The sequence below is a fragment of the Mustela nivalis genome, assembly GCF_964662115.1.
Source record: "Mustela nivalis genome assembly, chromosome: 13".
NCBI classification, from domain to species: Eukaryota; Metazoa; Chordata; class Mammalia; order Carnivora; family Mustelidae; genus Mustela; species Mustela nivalis.
Genome location: NC_139032.1, coordinates 87,777,841 through 87,800,058, shown reverse-complemented (window position 1 = coordinate 87,800,058; position 22,218 = coordinate 87,777,841). Strand labels below are relative to the sequence as shown.

At 58.3% G+C, this 22,218-nt stretch overlaps 1 protein-coding gene and 1 long non-coding RNA gene across 2 annotated transcripts in view; one reads left to right on the top strand and one right to left on the bottom strand.

Annotated features, from left to right (window-relative positions):
* Positions 1 to 22,218, bottom strand: part of NCS1 (neuronal calcium sensor 1) — a 50,129-nt gene that overhangs the window by 18,297 nt on the left and 9,614 nt on the right. The window contains exon 2 of the mRNA XM_082696047.1: positions 7,689 to 7,713. Within this exon, the coding sequence (XP_082552173.1) occupies positions 7,689 to 7,713 (25 nt within the window). The remainder of the gene's footprint in view (positions 1 to 7,688; positions 7,714 to 22,218) is intronic.
* Positions 18,925 to 20,967, top strand: LOC309847033. The gene is made up of 3 exons (XR_014302271.1): positions 18,925 to 19,085; positions 19,193 to 19,580; positions 20,678 to 20,967. It is a non-coding gene; the product is annotated as an uncharacterized lncRNA (long non-coding RNA).

The window sequence follows — 22,218 nt, the reverse complement described above, 5'->3', positions numbered from 1 at the left end:
ATGGGGGAGCTGCCCCAGACACCCTGGTTACCCCGACTCCTGATTCACCCTGTGAGTTGTCACAGCTCTGGGCAGGACTTCACAAAAGGGTCCAGTCCTGAGGCACCACCTACCCTCCAGCGGTGGGACACCCCACCCCGGCACATGCCCCCTCCCCACTGCCTGCAGGGCACCGGGGGTGGAGGGGGAGGGGCTGCTGCCTCGTGATGAAGTGCATGTCCAGGACTTCTGTCCCCAGGACGACTGAGCGACGTGACCCCATCCCCCTCCCATGGCCAGGCCTCAGGTTCCAACAAGCCCAGGTCCGTTCCGCTCTCCTTTAGACACACAGCGGACGGGAAAGCTGCGCCAAGCCTGGCCCCATCCTGTCTCACTGGGAGAGGGACCTCGAGGGACCCCTTCCCTGCAATGCCCCTCAGTTTCCCTGCTGCTAAAATAAGTGACCCAGACCGGCTCCGGAGGCAGGGTTTCCCCACCACAGCACCTCTGACATTTGGGGTTGGAAGATTCTCGGGGGGGGGTGGTGGTGTGGGCTGTCCTGTGGCCCTAGCCTCCATCTGCTAGCTATCCGTAGTACCTGCCTCCAAGTTGGGACAAAGGTGTCTCCAGACAGAGGCCAAATATCCCCCGGGTTCCTCTGGGAACCCCATGAGCTAGAGAGGGTCTGGCACCTGAGTCTTCTGTGCTCCTGAGTGACAGCTACTACCGGGGCCTCCTGAGAGCCAGAAAAATGGCTACGTGCCTTCTAAGCCTAATTTCACCCCATGATCCCAATGAGCCCAGGAGGCAAGGACGATTGTGCCCATTTTACAGATGGGGAAACTGAGGCTGGGGAAGGTTACGTCTTGCCCCGGTTCAGGGCCATCACTCAGCACCCCTTCTGTTCAGCCCTCACCTCCCCCCCTACCCTTCTGCCTCCCACCCACCTTTTCCTTCTCAGCTTCTATGTTTCCCTTAGAGACACGCCCCCTGGCCACTGCAGACAGTGTCACGCTCTGGGACCAACAGTCCCCGCAAGTCAAGTGTCATATGCGGTGGAAAGGAAGCAGGGAAGATCTTTTTATTTTGTTTATTATTACTAGCTCCATGCACTGAACATGCCCAAATTCCAAAATTTGTAAAAGAAGTTTACAATTTTTTTTTTAGTTTACAATTTAGTTTACAATTTTCTTTATAAAAGAAGTTTTAATTTTTTTTAGAGTTTAAAGAACTGAAAAGGAAGGGCTCGGGCTTCCCCATTAGACATGGCTCAATCCCAGGACCACCCTGGACCTGTGTGTGACCCTGGGCAGGTGACTTCCTCTTCCTGAGCCTCAGTTTACCGATCCATGATGTGGGAACCAACACAGCACCTACCCCCAGGCCCTGGGTGAGCTTCGGCAAATGGCAAGTGTAGTAGATGGCAAAGGACGTCCTGGACATCTGCCGGACGCCAAGCTCCAGCCCCAACCTCTCCCACAGAGCAGAGCCCCAGATGTCACAGACACGGACCGCCCCCAGCCTGGCCACCCTGTCCTGCCAGGTGCCCCAAGGAGCAGACTCCAGTGTACCAAGACCCCTGATGCCCTGTGCAGAGGCCACTCCCATAACAGCCTTAATGGTTAGGATAGTAAATTTCAGGTGATGTGTATTTCACCACATTAAAAAAAAGTAACTAAAATCATTACAGAATATTCTAGATCAGGTATAAAAATAACAAATACAGACACAGTTTGGTTTAAGACAGCATGCGATATAGAAAATCCTACATAATAAGAGTTGTTTATATCCACATAGATCCTTGAACCTCGAACACAATTGACCATCATCTGCTAAAAAATGAGCTACTTTTAAAAAGGGTGCTGGGGTGCCTGGGTGGCTCAGTGGGTTAAAGCCTCTGCCTTCGGCTCAGGTCATGATCCCAGGGTCCTGGGATCGAGCCCCACATTGGGCTCTCTGCTCGGCGGGGAGCCTGCTTCCTCCTCTCTCTCTCTCTTTCTCGCTCTCTCTCTCTGCCTACTTGTGATCTGTCACATAAATAAATAAAAAAATCTTTTAAAAATAAAAAAATAAATAAAAAGGGTGCTGCCAAAAAAAAAAAAAAAAAAAAAAAAAGCTACTGCAGAAAACGAAACCTTTGAAAAACCAAACCAAACTACAATCATGACGCTCCCTAGATTTGCCTTCTCTTTTGTAAACCGTCCTTAGTTACTAGGACTCATGGAAGCTAATTTTTTATATTAAGTCATCTTTTTATTGAGGCAAGAAGATGACATTTTGTTCAATCAGTTATCTTGGTACCTGTCGCCAGCCTTGAAATCTTGTTCGAGAATAAGGGTCTTAGCTCCCTGGGGGCCAGAGGCGCTGTCCGGCCACCTAAGCACAGGCATTTGATGGGGTTGGCTATGTTGGGGGGCCGGCAGTTCGAGACAGGGTGGGGATAAGAACAAAGTCGCAGACCTGACCAGTGCACTCTTACACGTCTTTGAAAGGCAAAGGACTAAAGAAACCTGTCGTTTCATAAAGCAGCAAAGGCTGAATGCCACTTCTGGAAGGGGCTTCCCCACCATGCCAGCCTGGGCTGTGCCTGTGTCCCCCTCCCCCAGGGGACTCCAGGCACCTGTCTCCACCTGCCCTCAGCCCCCCTGCACTGGCCTGGCACATAGCAGGTGCTCAGTAAAGACTTTCTGAGCGGACAACTGAATGGAGAGTGAATGAACGAATCCTCGCTGTGATACGGGGGTCCGACTCCATCTCTGCTTCCCATTCTCGGAGGACCCCAAGCAAGGCCCAAAGGCTCCAGCCTGCTAGGACTTTCTGGGATTCCATGGTCTCAGTTCCCAGGGAACCCCGCCGCATGGGAGCCAGCTCGAGGCCAGGCCCGGAGCATGCCCCTCTCCCGCCAGGCCCAGGGTAAAACAGCCTTCTGCAGCGGGAAGGGTGAGGGATAGACGGATACACGGGAGCGCTTTACCCCCACCCGCCACGCGCCACCCACCGCCAGCGCGGGCCCAGCTGCCTCCGAGGTGCACCTGACGGATTCTTCTCCCATTCTCTCTCAAACAACCCCCTCCCGTGCTGCTCCCCTCGCCGCGCAGATCGTGGAGGAGGATCCCACGCACACCCATGAGGAAGAAGCCTCTTCCTTCCTGCTCTCCCTGCCTCCTCCAGCCCCCATGGTCTTCTGTCTGCTTTCTCTCTGTCCTCCGAGCGATGGCAATTTCACAATCATCCGCAAGGGCCTGGGACCTGCCGCACTGTGGGTCCTCACCTTCCACGGCAACAAGCCGGGCTCAGCATGTGGACCCCGACACTGGCCTGACCTCTCAGCCTCCAGCCCCCTCCCTGCAAATACAGAGAACCACACAGCAGCGCGGGGCAGGGAGCCCCTGAGATGACCCCGAGGGGGCCGCCAGCAGGAGCCTGGTGTAGACTGAGCCCTGATGAGGCTGGCCTGGGCACCCACGGCTGCAGGCTGGCCTGTGCTCCGGACAACCTGGGGCCTGGGCTCTCCCGAAGACCTGCGCCCGACCAGCACCAAGGCCCAAGTGCAACTCCAGGCTCTGCTTCTGCTCCCTGGGCGGTCTATGACCAATCATAGAATCATGTAAGAGCCCTGGGCCTTGGGCTTAGCCAGAGGAACAAGGGGCTCTTAATCTTGAGGTTATGAGTCTGAGCTCCATGCTGGGTGCAGAGATGACTTAAAAATAAAATCTTAAAAAAAAAAAGGAGGGTGCCAGGGTGGCTCAGTGGGTTAAAGCCTCTGCCTTCAGCTGGGGTCATGATCTCAGGGTCCTGGGATTGAGTCCCTCATCGGGCTCTCTGCTCGGTGGGGAGCCTGCTTCCTCCTCTCTCTCTACCTGCCTCTCTGCCTACTTGTGATCTCTGTCTGTCAAATAAATAAATAAAATCTTTAAAAAAAAAAAAAAAGGGAAAAAGCCCTGGGCCTTGGTTCCCCGCTGCATTGTGGCTACTGAAAATCTACACAAAATAACGGGACCCTAGAGCATGCTGGCGAAACAGACTGGGTGGTCAGGGCATGCCTCTCCGAAGAGAGAACCCTGGGCTGGCGATGCCAAGACCTGGGTGCAGAGGGAACAGCAAGGATGAGGGGTTCAGAGGTAGAAATGAGCATGGTGTGGGGGAGGGTCAGCAAGTGTGTGTTGGGGGGGGTGCCCAGTGAGGCCATGGGAGAAGGGGAGGTGAGTGATCCTGGGAAGCCCACGCTTTCCCGGGAAGGCTGGCGTCAGCACTGCCCCCAGCTGTTGGGTGCCCCAAGAGCTGTCTGAGATGTGAAGGGGCTGCCTGGGGGCTGTGGTGGCAAAGTGTCCTCTGAGAACGGCCCAGGGCACTTGGGACACAGGAGCTCATCTTACCTGCTTCCTGTGCAAAAGACAGAGGGGACGGTGGGCCACCTACAGTGCCAGTGAACCAGTGACATTCGGGCCAGTTGAGGAAGAACAGAAGGGCTCATTTTGTTTGCCAGCAACAATGGCACTGGCCGCCCAGAGCCCTGGAGGAAACTGATCGAGTGCTATAATCTGTGATCCATTACCAATGTCTGCTGTGGGCACCAGCGGAGAGGGTGGAGGTATGAGTGTCCCTGTTTAACTATCCCCAGGCTAGCTTCACCCTATGGGATTCTAGAACACCACAGTGAGGTAGGTCAGGCACTGACCCAGGAAGGCCAGTGGAAAGCACTGAGTCGGCTGTCTCCTAGGCTTGAAGGCACCACCAAAATGAACCAAAGGACATGTACTTGAGCCCACAGAACTTTCTGGCAAAGAAAGATCAGTTCTTGTCTTTATAAGCTCTTCAGAGAGAATCACCCTATGGCAAGGGCTGCATGTCACAAGGCCCAGGGCCCCGGCTCTGTTACGGCAGCCTCCACGATGGCTCTCCAGGGGCCAGCCTCTACGGCCTCCCTGCTGTTCCTTGAACACACCAAGTCTATTCCCCGTGCACCTGCCGATTGCTCTTCCCTGTGCCTGGAACTCCCCTCCACAGCCAAGTCCTTGTCCAGGTTGTAGCTGAAATAGCAGCTTGGCAAAGGAACCTAAGTCACTCCACCTGTCTGGGCCTCAGTTTCCCCATTGTCATAATGAGAAGGGGACTTGGAGGACTGTTCCATGGCTCGTACAGATGACGATACTGATATCATTATTATTAGCACCACCGGCAGAGAGAATGTAACTAGGCTGTGCTCCAGACGGTTTATGTGAATTAGATCATTTGTTCTTTACAATATTCCTATAAAGGTTAACTCTCCAGATGGGAAAACCAAGGTACCAACATGTCCAATAACTTGCTCCAGATTGCTCACGCAGGTCCTGGGGTGTGGGTCCCCAAGCCCGGCGCCCTGGTTCCGAAGCCCGTCTGGCCGCTGTGCTCTGCCTTCCCCTGGTGGAAGCACACGTGTGAGCAAGGCAGGGCCCGGGGGCTCAGCAGCCCCATCTAGGAAATGCCGCCATGTTGGGTCACTTCTCTGGGTGACAGCAGGGAGGAACTGAATGAGGCCACGTCTGAGAGCTCGCTAAGCACACGGCAGCGCTGGGAAAGCATCCGCCAGCTCTCCAGGACAGATCGCAGCCCCGTCGGACCCCAGGGCAGCAACGGGGAGTCAACAGCAACGTACGTGAAGCACGGGACGTGCTTCCCGGGAGCGGAGCACCTGCCGTGGCCGGGCTCTGGGGGCACAGGGGCAAACGGTACAGGGCCTGCCCTCAGGGCCAGGAAAGGAGGCAGGGAGGCTCACAGATGAGTAACTGTTGCCAGTTGAGTCTGCAGCTGTGGTGGGTCCCCTAAGCTAACCTGAGGGCCCAGGCGGTCTCAGGAATGAAGCCCTGAGGGTAGGAAGATAGGAGCCAAGCAAAGAGGCGGAGGGGTGTCCCCAGGAGTGGGGGAGGCCAGGCCAAGGTCGGGAAGTCCCAGGGGGACTTTACAATATTTACAATATTTACAATATTCCTAGTGAGTTCAGGAACAGCAATTCAGGCAGGTCAGGGGGCAGAAGGAGATGGTGGTGAGACTGGCAGGGTCAGACCACACCCGTCCTCATTCCCATATAACCATGCCAAAGGAAGGTTTTAAGCAGAAGCCAGACACTGTCAGGGTTTTGTTCAACAATGACTCCTCTGGCTGTCAGGTGGGAAGGAGGGGGATTATGTACAGACGGGGGGAATCCCGGAAGGCTTCCTGGAGGAGGTGATATGCAGGAGAGCTTCGGAGAGACGATTATCAGTTGGCCTAGGAAGGTCAAAAAGAAGGGTGGGTAGTTCCGGAGGGGAGATATGAGCAGACAAAGGCCCAGGAAGGAAGGGCGGGGAGTTCTGGAAGGCAGAGCCATGGGGATAAAGACCTAGAAGTAGGAACGTTTCTGGAACGCTCACCTGGGGAAGCGGAGAAGTGAAAAGGAGGTCAGAGGCAGATCAGACTCACATGTTGGTCCTCGGATGTAGGGGCGGAAAAGGCGGCGGCTGCTGCTCCCTCCACATGCGCTCCTCCCCTGCTCCCGCCCCACCAACTCCTCAGGAGGAACCAGCTCACCATCTGGGTTCTGGCCACTGGGCTAGATGTCCAGCACGGGGTCAGCAGAGCTGGGCAGGGCGGCCACAGCTCTTGCCCTCCACAGCCTGGACTCAGGGACAGGGAGTTGTACGGGATGGCCCCTAGGGGAGCCTGGCCCTGCACACCCCACCCCCGGAGCTGCCCCGGTGACTCTGGGGGCCTGCCACGCCCTGGCTGTGAGGGGGGCCCTCTCTAGGCCTCAGTTCCCCATCCGAACGGCACACAGAAGACCACCCACCGTGGCTGTCATCTTTTGGGCACGGTGCTATGACCCTCACAGGGAATGTCTTCCCAGTACATCATCATTCCCATCACACGCATGGGGAAACTGAGGCTCAGAGAATCACTTGAGGCCTGGTCAGGATTCTAGATCCATTTCTCACCCATCCAACTTGCCTGGAAGTTCTCCAGGCTTGCCTCCTCCCCTCCGCAACCCCCCACCTCAAGTCTCCCTTTATGTGAGCCTCCCCTTCCAGCTCCACATTCTGCGACATTCCGCAGGGGACCAGGGGACAATCAGCATGCCGCTCCCTCTCCCCCAGCCCAGGCAGCCATCACTCCTCCATCCCAGCCCACGTCAACCGCTCACTGCTATACTTTCCCTCTACTCCATGACATACAGCCTCAGAATCCTTCTTAACCCGGCCCTCTGGGCAGCCACTACAGACTGAGTAGCATCCAAGAGATGAGAGCTGGCATCCAAAAGAAAACCTGTTTGCCATCTTGGCCCAGTCTCACCAACCACTTTATAGAAAAGGTGACTGAACCCCAGAAATGGGAAGAGACTTCTCAAGGCCACTGGTGACTTAGTGACAAAGCCAGGCCTGGGACCCAGTCTCCAGACACGTTTCTGGTCCCAACCCCTCTCTTTGGTGAGCAGGGCCTGGTGGTCCCCAGAGATGACACACAAGGCAAGGAGTCCCCAACACCCACCTCCACCCCAGTTCAATTGGCCCTACACCAGCCCTCTGGGGACAAAAGAATCTAAGCGAAGCCTGCCCGGTCTGGCTGGAACAGCAGCCACGCTCAGAAGTCCCTCCACATGGCCCTGTTCTGGGCAGCTGCACTGCTGTCCCCTCAGCCCAAAGCCGACAGCCGCCCAGGCCTCCCCGCCAATAGTTTGGGGGAAATGAGCTACTCACCACTGCTGGACTTCCTTCTCGGTAACTGCAAGAGAAAACAGAAGCAGACTTTTAGCTCTAGGGAGGTGCCTTAGGAGATGGGCAGACCCGGGGCACCTCCCTCCTGCCCTCCCCAGCCCACCCCTGCGGCCTACCCACCCATGTCCCCCAGATGATCTGTCCCAGTCAGGAGCTGCGTGTCCAGCCACTCTGGCAGGGGACAGCACTGGCCTATCCTTCCTGAGGCCAACTGGGCTTCTAGAAGGACTGACAAGAACAGCCTCTTCCATGCGGGGTTGGCTCTCCCTGCCGTCCTGGGGGCTGGGGGGGGGGGGGCGCAGGAAAGAGCCTCACATCCAGGCCAGTGTTTGAGATACGCTGCCCCCCAAGTCTCAGCCCGGGGACAGCACCGTTGGAGAAGGCACCCGGGGGGCCTGCCTGCATGTGGTGGGCCAGGGCAGGAAGGCTGAGCAGCCCCCTGGGACCTGGCTGCGCCCAGCCCCCTCCCCTCCTCGGCCTGGCCCTCCGGCCCCCCACAGCGGTCAGTTCCAGCTTTTTTACAGGCAAGACAAGAACAGAGCCGTGAACCAAAACCTGGGACAAGCCACATAATGTGGTCAAACATCCAGCCAAGTCCAAATAGTCATTCCTTATTGAACCGTGAAACGAATAAACAAATCCCCTTCTTTTTTTTCTGAAAAGTACTAAATTGGCTCAGGTTGGAACCAAACCAGGGTTCTCTCTAGGATCACAGAATGAGAACAGGTAACCACCTCCTAGGCCACACTCATTCTCTGCGGGGGTGACCCTGGGAAAGTGCCTCAGTTTCCCCATTTGTAAAGCAGGAGTCCTAGGACCCGCCACAGGAGCTGTGCTAGGAATTCCATCAGAACAGGTGCGAAGCGGGTGTGAACGCTCCTGAGCCCCCGGCCCGCCAACGGGCTCGGCGCAGGCTTGCGGAACGAAGGAATGCAGGTACAGACGAACGGACGGACGGGAAGGGGGGTGTTGGGTGGGGGTGAGCTGCACACGGAATGGCAACCTCTTCCCAGAGAAGTGGGAAGGGAGGCCCCACGGGCTATCCCTGAATTGCTGTGCCCGACGACTCGAGGAGGCTGCTTTTCAAATACCCACTCAAAGGAAGCCAGTCCCGACTGCCAGATACCAAGTGCCCACTGGCTCTGTGCCAGGGTGGGCCTCTGTGCTTTGGCTCAGCCACCCTGACAACAGCTCCGAGGGAAGACAGCCTTCCTCCACCCTGGCTCCAAATGGGGAAACTGAGGCACAAAGGGGGCCAGGACACGAAATGAGAGGGTGAGGGTCTGCACTCCATGTGTGGCTCGGCCACCTGATCCACAGCCTGGAACCCGGTGGGCTGTGGATCAGGACCTGGGGGACCAGCTGGAGGCCCCCCGCCAGGTTCCTCCTTGCACAGCCCAGATCTCAGGGGGAGGAAGAGGCTAGTTCTCGAGAGGGCAGCTGATAAACAGAGGGCACGGCTACGGTGGGAGGCGCTGGTTACTTGGATCAGCCAGACCTGGTGTAAAGAATGCAATTTTCCCAGAGAGTTCTGGCAGAGGGTAGAAGGTGGGAAGGGGGTCAGGCGTGGGGGTGGAGAGGGAAGGTGACCTTGGTCTAACCCAGGCTGAGCTGCCCTGGGCTCGCCAACCACACCTGGCAGTGAAGGGCTACAGGAGCACAGGTGATGCTCAAAGCCAGGACCTGGAGAAACACAGGACCCCCATCACGGCACGGGCAGGAGCTTCCGGGCGCAGCTTCCTGGCTGTGGCGCCAGACTAGGCTGGCTGGATTCAAACCCAGCCCCACAGCTTACTAGCTTGTGTCCTCAGGCAAAGTACTTCCCCTCTCTGAGCCTCAGTTCCCTCATCTGTGAAATGGGCTCGTGTGAAAACGACAATGCCTTGATGCTCTTCTGCATGAGAATCCACAGGTAGGGGCGCCTCGTGGCTCAGTGGATGAAGAGTCTGCCTTATGCTCGGGTCATGATCCCAGGGTCCTGGGATCGAGCCCCATGTCGGGTGCCCTGCACAACAGGGAGTCTGCTTTTCCCTCTCCCTCTGCCCCTCCCGCCTGCTCTGGCACTCTCTCAAACAAATAAATAAATAAAATCTTAAAAAAAAAAAAAAAAAAAAGAGTCCCGCAGGTTGGTGGCAGTCCCATTTCCCAATAGATTGAGGTTCAGACAAGTCCACTTGCTTGCAGCAACCCAAGGTCACCTTGCCAGGAAATGTCAGGGCCAGGACCGCTTTTGGAACCCGGGATGGACACCCAACTGGGTGCCTCTGAATGACCTTGGGTGACCTTGGCATCACGTGACAGAAACAGTACGAGCTGGGTGGTAAGAGTTTGGACGACAGATCCACTGCTGACCTCTGGCCTCGTGGAGTCAGAGAAGGCTCCCCTGGAATTCCCCAGCTCAGAAATTTCCCCCAAGTCCCCAGGACGGAACAGCTGCATGGGGGGAGGGGACACAGTTGACTGCCCCTCCCCCACTAGAATGGTCCCCTGCACCAATCAGCAGGCAACCAAGCGGGGGGGAGGGGGGGGGCTGGGGGGGGGGCGATGGGCCTACTGATGCTTTAAAGAGCTAATTAACCTTTAGGAAACAGATGAAGCCATCAGGGGTCTCCTGGCACCATGCCAGGGCCAGCAGGTCAACACTGCCTCCCTGCCTGGAGCCACAGAGGGTCTTGGGTGGGGCGGCAATCAGGCAGCCCTCTGGGGACCCAGCCACCTACATGAAGCTCCTCCACCAGGGTCAGGAGCCTGGAGGTGACCAGTGTGATCCAGACTGTCCAAGGAGGCAGCCGAGCCAGAGACCTGAGGAAGGGACCCAAGGGCACGGCCAGAAGGAGGTCATTGCCCAGGTCTGTCCAATGCCAGGACCTGCATCCTTACCATTCTCTCTGGGTTTCCAGGAGCTCAGCCATCCTCCACGCTACCTTCTCGATTCTCCCCTCACCACCTGTCCAATGGTTCATTCAGGACATTTCTTTATATCAGCTCATTTATTTCACTGGCTTGCCTGATCTAGATTCAGTCTAAGCACCAACAGCCATAAAATCACCAACGATACGTGCTGCTCGTATCTTCTCTACCACACGACCATGAAGACGACTGTCCTTGATCTCCAATAGTGAAACATCCCAACATCGCGTGTCCCCGTCCCCCCCAACCAATCTGATACCGTGAGAGGACGGGGCATCCACAGAGTCCTCCTGCCAGAAATAGTCAACCTGAGTCTAATCACGGGGACATAGCCAGACAAATCCAGAAGGCAGGACACTCTACAAGGCAACTGGCCAGGACACTTGAGTCAGTCAGTGGCATGAAAGGTAAAGCGAGGCAGGGGATCATTCTGGAGAAAGGGAAAAGGCCATCAAGCGCAACCCACAAAGCCTGGATTGGGTCCTCCATCTCGCATTAAAGACCAGCCGCGGAACATGACTCGGACCTCGGAGGAAGCTGCGCCACGGGCCACAATTGGATGTCCCGATGACTCCGCTGATTGTCTTAGGGGTGGGAACGGCACAGAGGGGGTGTGGGAGAATGCCCCTTTTCATCGGAGATGTGCCCAGCAGTATTTAGGGGTGAGGGTCAGGATGCTGGCAGCTTCGTGCGGGAGGTTCAGAAATGCACACACACACACACACACACACATTTAGAAAGAGAAGCAGCCGGCCCCAGCAAAACACTGGCCGTGGGCAAATCTGGATGAAGGACATGCAGGTGCTCCCACACTGTCATCTCAACGTTGCTCCTACTTTCAAAACAGAAGGTTGCAGGGACAAGTTTGTCCTCATCAGCCCACAAACCTGGGTGTGCCCCCACCCCACCCCCAGCGCCAGAAGGGCCGGGGGGTCCTGCAGCTCTGACCACCACCAGCACAGGGAGGGAGGGAGGGGTTGGGGGTGTCACGGGGTCCCTCTGCTCCACACTCCCCCTGGATACCAGAGTGACATTCCCATGCTCAGGCTTCCCAGCTCCTCCCCGGGGCGTCCATCCAAGTGTGAAATTAAACAGGCGTCCACCCACACCGCACTTGAGCGAGGCGGGTCCAAGCTCAAGGCTCAGGGCTCAGGACAACAAAAGGGCTACCGCAGGCCAGCACTGCCCCCTCCAAGCCCCTCGCTAGCCGTCCCCCACCTCCTGACCTCTGCACCTGCGGATCCTCTGCCCAGGACATACATCCTCACCTTCTCCTGGGTAATTCCTATGCTCCTTTCCGATCCCCACTGGGATGTCCCTTTTCTGCAGAGCCCTCCTCCCCCACCACAGCCCCCCACTGAAGCCCCCCCACCATGTGTGGGAATCACTGTTTCCTGCCTGGTCTGTCTTCCCATCAGCTCACAGCAGGGAGGGGGACCAGGTGCTGCCCGCCCGGGGCCAGCTCAGCAAGGGGCAAGGGAGTGAAACGGACTGGTCTGAGGAAGGGGCTCTGGGGCCAGCCCAGCCAGCACCCCAGGCCAGGGCTCTGGTTGTGGGGCCCTAAGCAATGACTCGACACCTCAGAGCCTTGGTTTACACATCTGAAAAGGAGACAGATGACAGCGTCTGCCTTAGAGGGAGGAGGGCATGGAAAGTGCGTGTCACCATGTCTGGCATCCAGCAGGCGCTCAACAGTGGCACTTTTTCTCCTCTTCTCAATTGGATGCTAAGTACCCAGAGGCCAAGGCACTTCTCCTGGCATGCCCCAGCATCACCTGGGCACCCAGCCCCGTGCCCTGCACACAGGGGGCAGAAAATAAACGCTCCTCCCTTGTCACCAAGCCACTTGGCTGCACTGGTGACACATCCTGCTGGGTTTCTCACACATGTTTACTTTCACAACTGCCATCGGCTTTGGCCAACTTTAAAAACGAGCTGTCCTCCTCCAGCTCCCTTCTGCCTACAGGCCAGGGGCACCCAGGCTCATTAGGAAACCAGTATTTAAAACTGCATGGCTGAGGCGGAGGGAGGCTCTGGGTCCACATCCTGTCTCAGCCTTGTGTAGGCTGTGTGACTCTGAATAAGTTACTTAACCTCTCTGAGCCTGATTCCTCATTGAAGGATGGGGTATAAACTCCTACCAGACAGAGCCATGGTGAGGGCTTCTTGAGAGGGAGCTAGAAAATTCCGGTCTTAGAGCAGGCACAGAGCCAGGAGGAAAGGGGCCGGGCATCCCCCCCGCCCCCCCCCCACCACGAACCTCCCTGAGAGGCGGCGGGGGGGGGGGGGGGCTGCCAGTGTCTGGGTGCGGGGAGGGGCCCGGCCCGGTGCAACCAGGCCTTCCCCCCCCTGTGGTGGGGGTGCCTGCCGAGCCCCTGCCCTTGCCCCTCCCACAGGAACAGCAGGAAGAGCAGGATCTTGCTCCTGGGCCTCCTCCCTCGTGCACAGTTCTCGTCTGCCAGGAACGAACGCGAGAGAGAGCCGGTCCCTGGAGCCCAGGATAAATGTTGAGTCTGATTCTGATTTCCCTAAAGCAAAATACCTCTCTCCTGATTGCAGCTCAGCTCAAACACGGCGGGAACAGAAAGCGGGGAGGCTGGCTGCCCCCACAGAGGCGCTGGCGGCTGCGGGAGGGATGGCGGGCCCGCCCTGCTCCTTCCCGCCTCTCCAGCCACTGTCCTGTGGCCAGTCCAGGCCCCGTCTCCGTCTCCAGGGACAGAGGCTGTGTCGAGGGCCTGTGTCACCCATGCCTCCCACCGCCCCGCTGCAGCAAGAACACCTCTGGTTCGACGAACACAAAGAGAGAAGAGAAAGTGGGGCCCTTTGGGCCTACCCCCAGCCACCCCTTGTCACTAACCGCCGGGACAAAGAAGTGCTCAGAAGCGCAGAGAGAGCTTCTAGAGCTCAGCACCCCTCAAACAGTGCCTCGTCGGGCCCCGGGCCTCTCCTGTGCTCAACCTCCAAATACTGGGGTCCCCTGAGCCCCTTTCTCACACGGCAGTCGGGGACGGGGGCAGCACAGTCACCCCATCCACCGCACCCCAAGCTCCCCACCGGCTGGCTCCCTCTAGCTCAACCCCTGCCCACACTCCTCATGGTGGTCCAGGGGCCCCTCATGCTCCACGAGGCCCAAAGGGATTCCCTACCTCAGACTGAACCTCCCCTTCCTGGGGACACCCCTCTTCCTGCTCTACGAGGCAGAAAACCCGGGGACAGAGAAGGGAGGGAAGCCGCAGCCGGCCCCACAGCAGCCTGCCCCTCCTCCATCCTGGGACAGGCCCACCCCACCCCCACTTCCAAGAGGAGCAGGCAGTTCCCTATAGGGAAGGCAGCGTAGCAGGATAGGCTTCTAGGCCCTGGATTCCGGGGGTCTGCTATGCCCCTGCCGCATGACTTGTCCCTTTTCCTGTCTAGGAGAGAGGACAAGGACCCTCCCCCGCCCCCCCTGCACACAGCAGATGTTACCTACAGTGCTAAGGGCTGGGTGAGCAGACACCCACTCTTCCCCAGCCTCCAAGGGCCACACGCGTCCCAAACCGCAGACCATTACCCAACAGACCCGTGTATGCGAGGCTGAAATATGCTGGTTCCCATGGGGCTGGGGCCTAAGGGGCCCACCTTGGCCATAAAGCTCTCCACAGACTCTGGAGAGCTCCAGCCCCAAGCTCCCACACCCCAGGAAGTGACCTGCAGGCAGCCAGCGGATGGCCATGGACCAACACCCCGACTGCAGGCCCTGTGGCCCAAGGAGCAGCAGGCCACGGACACCCACCAGGGACAGCGTGGAAATAGGAGGGTGGGCACGGGCCCTGGGCCAGAGAACCAGGGCCAGGTGTTGTACTAAGGTGCTAGGAGCCCTTGACCTCGGGTGGAAGAGGGTGGTGGGGGGTGGCGGGCTCCTCGGAGAGGAGGAGCCCTTGGGGATGGTTGCCTCGGAGATCAGATACAACCAGAGAACAGACGCAGGAGCCGACTCTCGCTCTGGGCCTCCTCTAGGGTGGGGAGAGAGACAGGCCCCCGCCCGCCCCTCTCCTGTCTTCCATAAATGCCCAGTTGGAGGGAGCCAGCCTGAGCTCATCAGAAAGGCAGCTGGCTTCCCGCCCGGAATTCCAGGGCGCTCCAGGCTGAGCGGGGTGCTGCGGAAGCCCCTCTAGCTGACCCAGAAGCAGTGAGTTCCCCAGGGCCCTTGACCTCCACCCTCCCCCACGCCCCCAGCCCTGTCCTCTGGGCCCCTCCCCGCCCTCCCCACCGGTGGTTGACCCAGCCTCCTCTCCGTGCTTTCTCCACCCTCGCCAGCTGGACCCACAGCAGTCCGCAGGGACACCCCGGGCAGGGCCTCGACTGCTGTGCTCAGGCCGTACCTTCTGTGCGGGCTCACCTGCGGGGACTCGCGGGCATCAGGCTGCCATCTGCAGACAAGCCTGAACCAGATCTGCGAGCCGCTGCGAGTCTAGCCCTGTGCAGAGCCCTCTGCGCACAGCATTTTGTAAAGCCTCCCAGAGCCCCAGGGGTCATGGCTCCCGCCAGAGCTAGGCCAGCTGCCCACCCCTCACCCCTCTGCTCCAGGGACCGACCCGGGCTGACCGGCCTGCAGCCCTCGAAGCCGGCCTCTCTCCCACCTCAGGCTTTTGTGGGGACAGGCCCACCGGCTACCTAGCTCTGCTGTGTGACCTCAGGTTATATATGCCCCTCTCTGAGCCTTGAGCTCCCCTGCCTCTCATGGAGCTGCTGTTGGAGCCAACCAGGGGATGCAGGCCAAGATCGCTGAGCTCAGTATGTGACGAGTGACACGGAGACTCAGACTATCACCATGACAGCCACAGTATTAGGATAAGATGTCAGGGGTCTCACTGCCCCTGCAGCAGCTGCAGAGAGCTGAAGAAGACGCAGCCTGCTGGGGGGAGAAGGGGTGATGATGGGAAATGTCCTGGGGCAAAGGCAGGAGCCAAGCCGTCAAGGGGACCAAGCCGTGAGAGCTGCTCAGGGCTGCGCAGATCCCAAGTAAAATGCCCCTGCTCCTTCTTGACCCCTCAAGACCCTCCCAAGCCCTAGAATGGCACCAGCGCTGTTGGCTGCACTCTTGGGTTGCTTCAAGCCCTGTGTTGACAGCTGGGAGGAGGGAGGGTCCCCGCCACCCACTCCCCCAGCTGTTGGAAGAAACTGAGGCTTCCCAGAGGGAAAGGCATTTGTCCAAGGTCACAGTCATTGGTGGAGGACTGGAGGTGGGCACCCAGCTCCTTCCAACGCTGACGCCCATCCTCAAGAAGGCTTTAGCCTGGAGATGGTCGTCCCCAGGGAGGGGGCCACCGCCGAGCCCGGCAGGCCATGGCAAGCCCTCGCTGAGCACCTACAGTGGGCCAGGCCCTGGGTGCCTGGGGTGTGAGGTCCCTGGTCCAGCAGGGAGCGGCGGCTCCTGCCCATCAAAGTGCCCCTTGCTGGTCCGCACCCCGAGAACCAGGCTCCAGGCTCCACCTTTCTTTCTCCTGGACGCTGAGACCTTCCCACATTTAGATCTGCCAGCAAAAGCGTGACTGTGTCTTTCCGCTCGTGTCTCAGTTTTCTCATCTGACAAATGGGGTAAGCATCTTCACTCCCACTGGCTCATGGGGAGGAGAAAGGGCTTGGTCCCTGGAGCAGGGGCAGAGTCTCAGGAAGCCACGGGAAACGGGGTGTATTTCAAATCGTATGTTCCAGCTCAAATATTCCCCCGAGTTTTGCATTCTGCTCCGTCATTTATACGCATTTATTTTACCCTAAAAATAAAGTTATAAGATGCATTGACTTTAATTTCTAAATATGTTAAATAAATTTCCCCCCTAAAATTCTCAAATGTGCAGAGAGATGTACTCTGTCTTGCAGCTTCCAGGGACGAAGAAGTCTCTGTTTACTTAGCATTGACTGCGTGCCCACCCACGCTAAGCACGCAGCATGCGTTAATCTCACTCAGAGCCCGAGCGACGCTGTGGGACAAGGACTTTGCATTCTTCCTGCTACAGATCAGGAGACGGAGGCTTCTAGAGGTGAAGCCACTTGCCCAAGGACCAACGTCAGTCTGCACAGAGGCTGGGACCAGAACCAGGGTCCATGCGAGTCCAGAACTTGCTGGCAAAGGACAGCACTTCTCATATCACACAAAATGCATTCTGGCAGTTACCTTCCTGCCTGCCTCCCAAACGGCATCACCTGGAGCCCTCCAAGAGGCACCAAATCTTTGGCTTGCCTGACTCCCCGGCAAAGGGCCACTGGAGCTGGGAAGCAAAGATTCTCAGTATCTGCTCATCGATTAACAACTTGCTTTGGCCGAGCAACCCAGACCAAGGGACGCTCCCAGGTTCCAACCCCAGCCCTCCCATGTTCCAGCTGTGGGACACTGGACAAGTCAGTTCACCTCTCTGAGGCCCAGTCTCCTCATCAGGAGATTGAGGATAAAATCAACCCAGGCTGCATACGCAGAGGAAAGCCTGGACAGCAGGAGGAGAGGTTCTCTTCCTGTCTTTCTGCCTGCCTGGATTCTCTAATTTGGTCTTTCCTCGGTGGCCGGGGCTCCATGGGGCGGGCTCTGTGTCTGCCTAGGTCACAGCCATAAAACAACCTCCAGTATGCAGTAGGTGCTCAATGCGTATCTGTGCTTGGAGAATGCATGTGTGTGTGTCCTGCTTGTTGGGGTGGGGAAGCAGACGCGCCTGCTTTTACTTTCTAGAACTCAAGGTTATGCCTCGTGGCTCATAAGTGGGCTTGTCCTGAGGCTGTACTCTTAGGCACTCCTTTTCTCTCTCTCTAAAAATAACTACTTAATTAATTAATTAATTAAAAGGGAAGGGAAGAGAGAAAAGAAGGACGGACGGACGGACGGACACGGGGTATCTTGACCCCTTCTTTCATCCAGTAATCGCCGAGCAGCCTATGGGCCAGGCCCCGAGCTGGGCTCCGGGGACACAGCACTGACCCAGACACAGGTCCTTGCGCTCCAAGTCTCGGACGAGGAGAGACGGACCCAAGCACACAACAGCCCCGCCGTCTAACCACGTGTGTGAAGTGAGATCCTGACCCAGTCAGGGGGGTTGCGCTGCTCCCTGGGGAAAAGGGCACAGGGACTGACACCGAAAGGATGGGCGGGCCTCAGCAGGTGAAGAGGAAGGGAGAGAGCTTTCCGGAGATGACCCACTGCGTGGTGAGCTCAGGGAACCACGGGAAGCCACAGCTCGCTGGGACAAAGGACTGGCCTGAAGAAGCAGGACATGGTCTAGGCAGATGAGGCACAGTGCGGGCCCCAAAAGGTTAGCAACTGCTACTATTACTAATAAAGGTGTCACAGCATCCAGAGACAAGATGAACAGAGCCACTAACCCGGGCACCTTGGATGGGGGAGGGGTGTGAGGAGCCCCATCCTGGGGCATGTGGCATCTGCCTACCCCAACATCCCCCCACTTCCCTGCCTCATCCCCAGACCCGGGAGCAGGTGGAGACAGGCTGGGCTGGTCTCCATCCCAGCTCAGGCAGGAGCCAGCTCAGTCTCAGCCCTTAATAAGGTCACAAGTCCCAGAGCAAGGAAACTTCAGAACGCAAGTGGGGGAGGCGACCCGAGAGGCCCAGGGAAGGTGCAAGCCCCCCCCCCCCAGACCGGGGAGCTGGAGGCAACACTGTTGGGGATACAGGGACCAAGCAGGGGCAGCACTGGGCATGGAAACTGGGCAGGCACAGGGTCAGCAGGACTCCGCCCCACCTCCACCGCCAGCACTCCTCCCTCCCCTTCCTGCCCAAGATGTGGCAAGGTCCCCACTGAGAGTGACCAGCCAGCGGCAGGCAGTGACGCCTGCACCTGAGGCCCACGAGGGTGGCCCTGCTCCCCACAGTGTCCCTAGGGGGATGCTGAGTGGGTTCTGGAGCCCGAGGCACCCTGGGTGGCCAGCAGCACTGCGGGCCTTTAAGACCTGAGAACAGAGGGTGACTCCAATCTGGCCTCTGCATGCAAGTGATTTGTCCTGGTCCTTATCCTCGTCCTGGGCAGCAGGAGGACCCTAGCACTGGGGCTCCAAGCAGTAACGCGTCACAGAGAGGTACAGCCGCACACCATTCAGCCCTGCCGGAACCCATCGGAGGCCAGATGGAGGCTGTGACCCCTTGATGGGGCCTCCTTTGGTCAGGGTGGACACCCAACTCCCCTAGGGTCCGTGGGGCTTCACATGGCTCACCTGGTTCCCAAGACTGGCCCCCAGCAGGGCTCCCTCCAGTGGGCCCCCACCCTACTGAGGGACAGCCCCTTCCCGGGGCTAATTTACTATTCCTCCTCCTTACCAGGTGTCTCCTCTCCATCCCAGCCGGTGCACCTTCCCTACGTCCTCAGTCCCTACGTCACCTACGTCCTAGATGCCTCCAGACCTGGAACATGCCGCTCCTTCTGCCTAAAACACTTCCAGCATCCCCCACAAATTACCCCCCCAAAACCTCTTTGTGCCTCCTCAGCTCCAGGTAGGGTCATCAGATTTAGCACATAAAGATACAGGATGCCTGGTTAAATCTGGATTTCAGATCAATAATGAATAACTGTTGATTCTGGCTGGCAACCCTACCCTCAGGTTTCAACCGAAACATCACCTCTTCCGGAAAGCCCTCCCAGATGCCCCTCGGACCCGGTAGCCTCCTGCAGCATTGTGGAATGCCCTGCCTTGATGCTTATCCTAACCTCCTATCCGTCGCCCCACCAAACTGCAAATGCCAGGAAGGCCAGAAATCCATCCATCCAGAAATCCTGGCACTCACAGGACCTGGCATGGAGCAGTGGATCCACAAAGACTCTCCGCATCTCTAAGTAAAGAGTGGCAAGGCCGCCCAGGGATACCCTTGGCCGAAGTCACCCGACACGGGCACCCGGGGCCTCCAGCCCTTCTCCCCCAGCCGGCTGGGCCTCCTTCTCACAACCACCCCCAGCTCCGCCGGGCCTGGGCCAAGGAAACACACATCGAGGTAAAAGGGACTAGCAGGTTCCTCTCCTTTATTTCGTGGGCTGCTATTAGTTTTAAATAAGATCATGCTCTGCTCAGGCCCAGCAAGGGCCTCATCACGGGCAGTCTGGAAATAATAATCACCCACCAGGGCCGTGTGGGCTGCTGAGCCCGGGACGGGGGGCCGGACTCTGGGGGCCAGGGGGGTGAGGAGGGGAAGGTGGGCGGAAGCCCAGGCAGCACGGGCTTTGAGCCCTGTCGAGCGCCTTGTCTGCCCAGCACACACACCGTATACTTTTGAACAGAAGGGAAGCATTCGCTTTTTCCCCCACAGTGCCAAAAATAGCCCATCTCCTGCCTTTGAACAGGAATCTCTTGGTTCCTACAAAGAGACAGGAGCAGCGGGGGGGGGGGGGGGGGGGCTAGAAGGAGGGGCCATGCTGGTTGGCTGGACCTCTCCTCGTGTCCCCAGACTCCGGGGAGGTGGGAAGGGCCCAGACCCTTCCTTGCCGGGGCCCAGCCTCCCTGTGCCTGGGTTCTCAGGACCACCCCCTAGACAGAGCAGGCCCCCCAGCCCGGGCCCAGGACGTAGGAGGGGGGACAGACAGGAACAGAAAGTGCAGACCGGAGACGGATAAGAAGCTCTGCTCTCTTGTTAGTTTCTTCCTTTCCGTAGCTGCTCATTGGTTCCAACAGCTACGTGCCAGGCTCTGTTCTACGGGCTGGGGGAACAGCGGTGACCCCCACAATGAGACGAGTCTGTCCTCAGGGTGCTCACAGCTGAATGAGAAGGGGACAAGCTGAACGTGTCCTTGCCACCCGGTCTGGGGAGGCCACTGCCCAATTCCTGGGCATCTCCCTCGGAGAAGCCCCAGAGATGCTGGCAGAAGCGGGGGGCAGGGGGATCAGGTGAAGAGAGCCTCCGAGCTGCCCCTTGCCCAGCGCTCGGACTCTCATTCAACCCGGCAGCCAGCCTGCAGGAGGCCACCGGGGCTCAGAGGAGGGATGCAGGAGCTTGGGACCCGCCAGTCCCTCTGGCCAATATTTTCACACTCATTCCGGCCACAATCTCGGTAGGCCGGCAGGTAGGTAGATTATCGCTGTCTGCCCATTTTACAGGTGAAGTAAGGAGGCTGGGGGAAGAACTTGGTCAAGTTCCGGGAGCTCAGGAGAGGAGCTGGGCTTCGCACCCAGGCCTGGCTGCTACCTGAGCAGGAGCGTCTGACACGACACCACAGACAAGCCCTCTCCACTCGCGTCACTGGCCCCTCTCCAGACTGGCCCCTCTCCAGTCGACGACGGAAGACAGAGCAGAGACTGTCAGGGTGGGAAGCAGCCCCAGGGCTGGGAGGTGGAGACCGGGGGATCTGAACCCAGCTCCGCCTACCACCAAATCCAGGGCTTTCCTTGGTTCCCACAGCAGCTTCTTATTTGGGGGGGGGGGGGGAAGAGGCCACCTTCTGTCCCCAAAAGGCCAGAGCAGTGGGGGAGCCAGGGGAGGCTGGGGAGAGAGAGAGAGGGAGAGAGAGGGAGCCCACTTCCTAGCTGAAAACCCAAGCCTAAAATAAAAAAAAAGTGGAGTGCTATTTCTGCTTTGGGTTAAACATTCCTCAAAGCCACATTCCTCCCGCCCTCTTCCTTCTCCCCTGCCAGGGAATCTGGAGCACGGTGGCCTGGACGCCCCATCAGCTTCCTGGTGCCACCCCAGGAGACCAGGCGTGCCAGAGCCTGCAGCTGCCCTGCCCCCCTTCCCGGGCACCCCCAACACAGACTCACCAGGTGGGGAGCACTGCCCCCTGGGTGGCCCCATCAGGATACCCTCAAGCTAAGAAAGGGTGACACCCCATCACATAGACAGTGGGACATCAGAGAAACTGAGACCCTGAGGGGGCAGCTAAAAGCCATAGCAAGTGGGGCTGGAACCAGGACCCCAGACTCCAACCTGGAGATCCGTCCCCTCCCGGCCCACCCCATCTGATGGCAGGTCGGGAGCACAAGCACGTCCCACCCTGGTCAGCAGAGGACCAAAACAAGGCAACACACAGACAAACACTTTGGGAAGCCCAGAGCCTTCTACAGAGGTGTTCGCAGTCCTGCCCTATTCGTGACTCCAGGTCGGGCACTGCAGAAAAAAAAAAAACTTCCCACTACACATGTCCCAACCTTCAAGACTGCTACCAGGCCTCCGGGCCCTGAGGACCCCTCTGTTACTGGGTCCCTGAGCCTTGCACTGCACCTGTGGTTTCCTGCTTTGTCCAAGAGATGTTTCTCAAGGCTCCCTGGCCATACCAGGCACTGGCAGGGCAGTAAGGCTGGGGGCGCTCCAGGCGTATACTGTTGGTCTCCAAGACCTTATCCTTGGGCTGCCTCCTGCTTCTCAGCTCCAGCCTGTGGGCTCCTCAGCAGCAGGGATGGTGCCAGCCCTGGACAGTGGGACACACCGCCTCTGAGCTCCCAGGCTGGGAGGATCCTGTGAGGTTAGCACAGCGCTGGTCACCTCACGAGCATCGGAGCCTCCCCTGGGATGGGCAGAGGCTGAGAAAGCCTAAGAGGCCGAGGCAGGGCCGCCCCCCGTTGCCCCCTGGATTTCTCAAGACCATCGTCCTGCTGCCTTCCTGCAGGTCTCAGTTCTACCTACACCCAGAGGAAGCCAAGGCCGA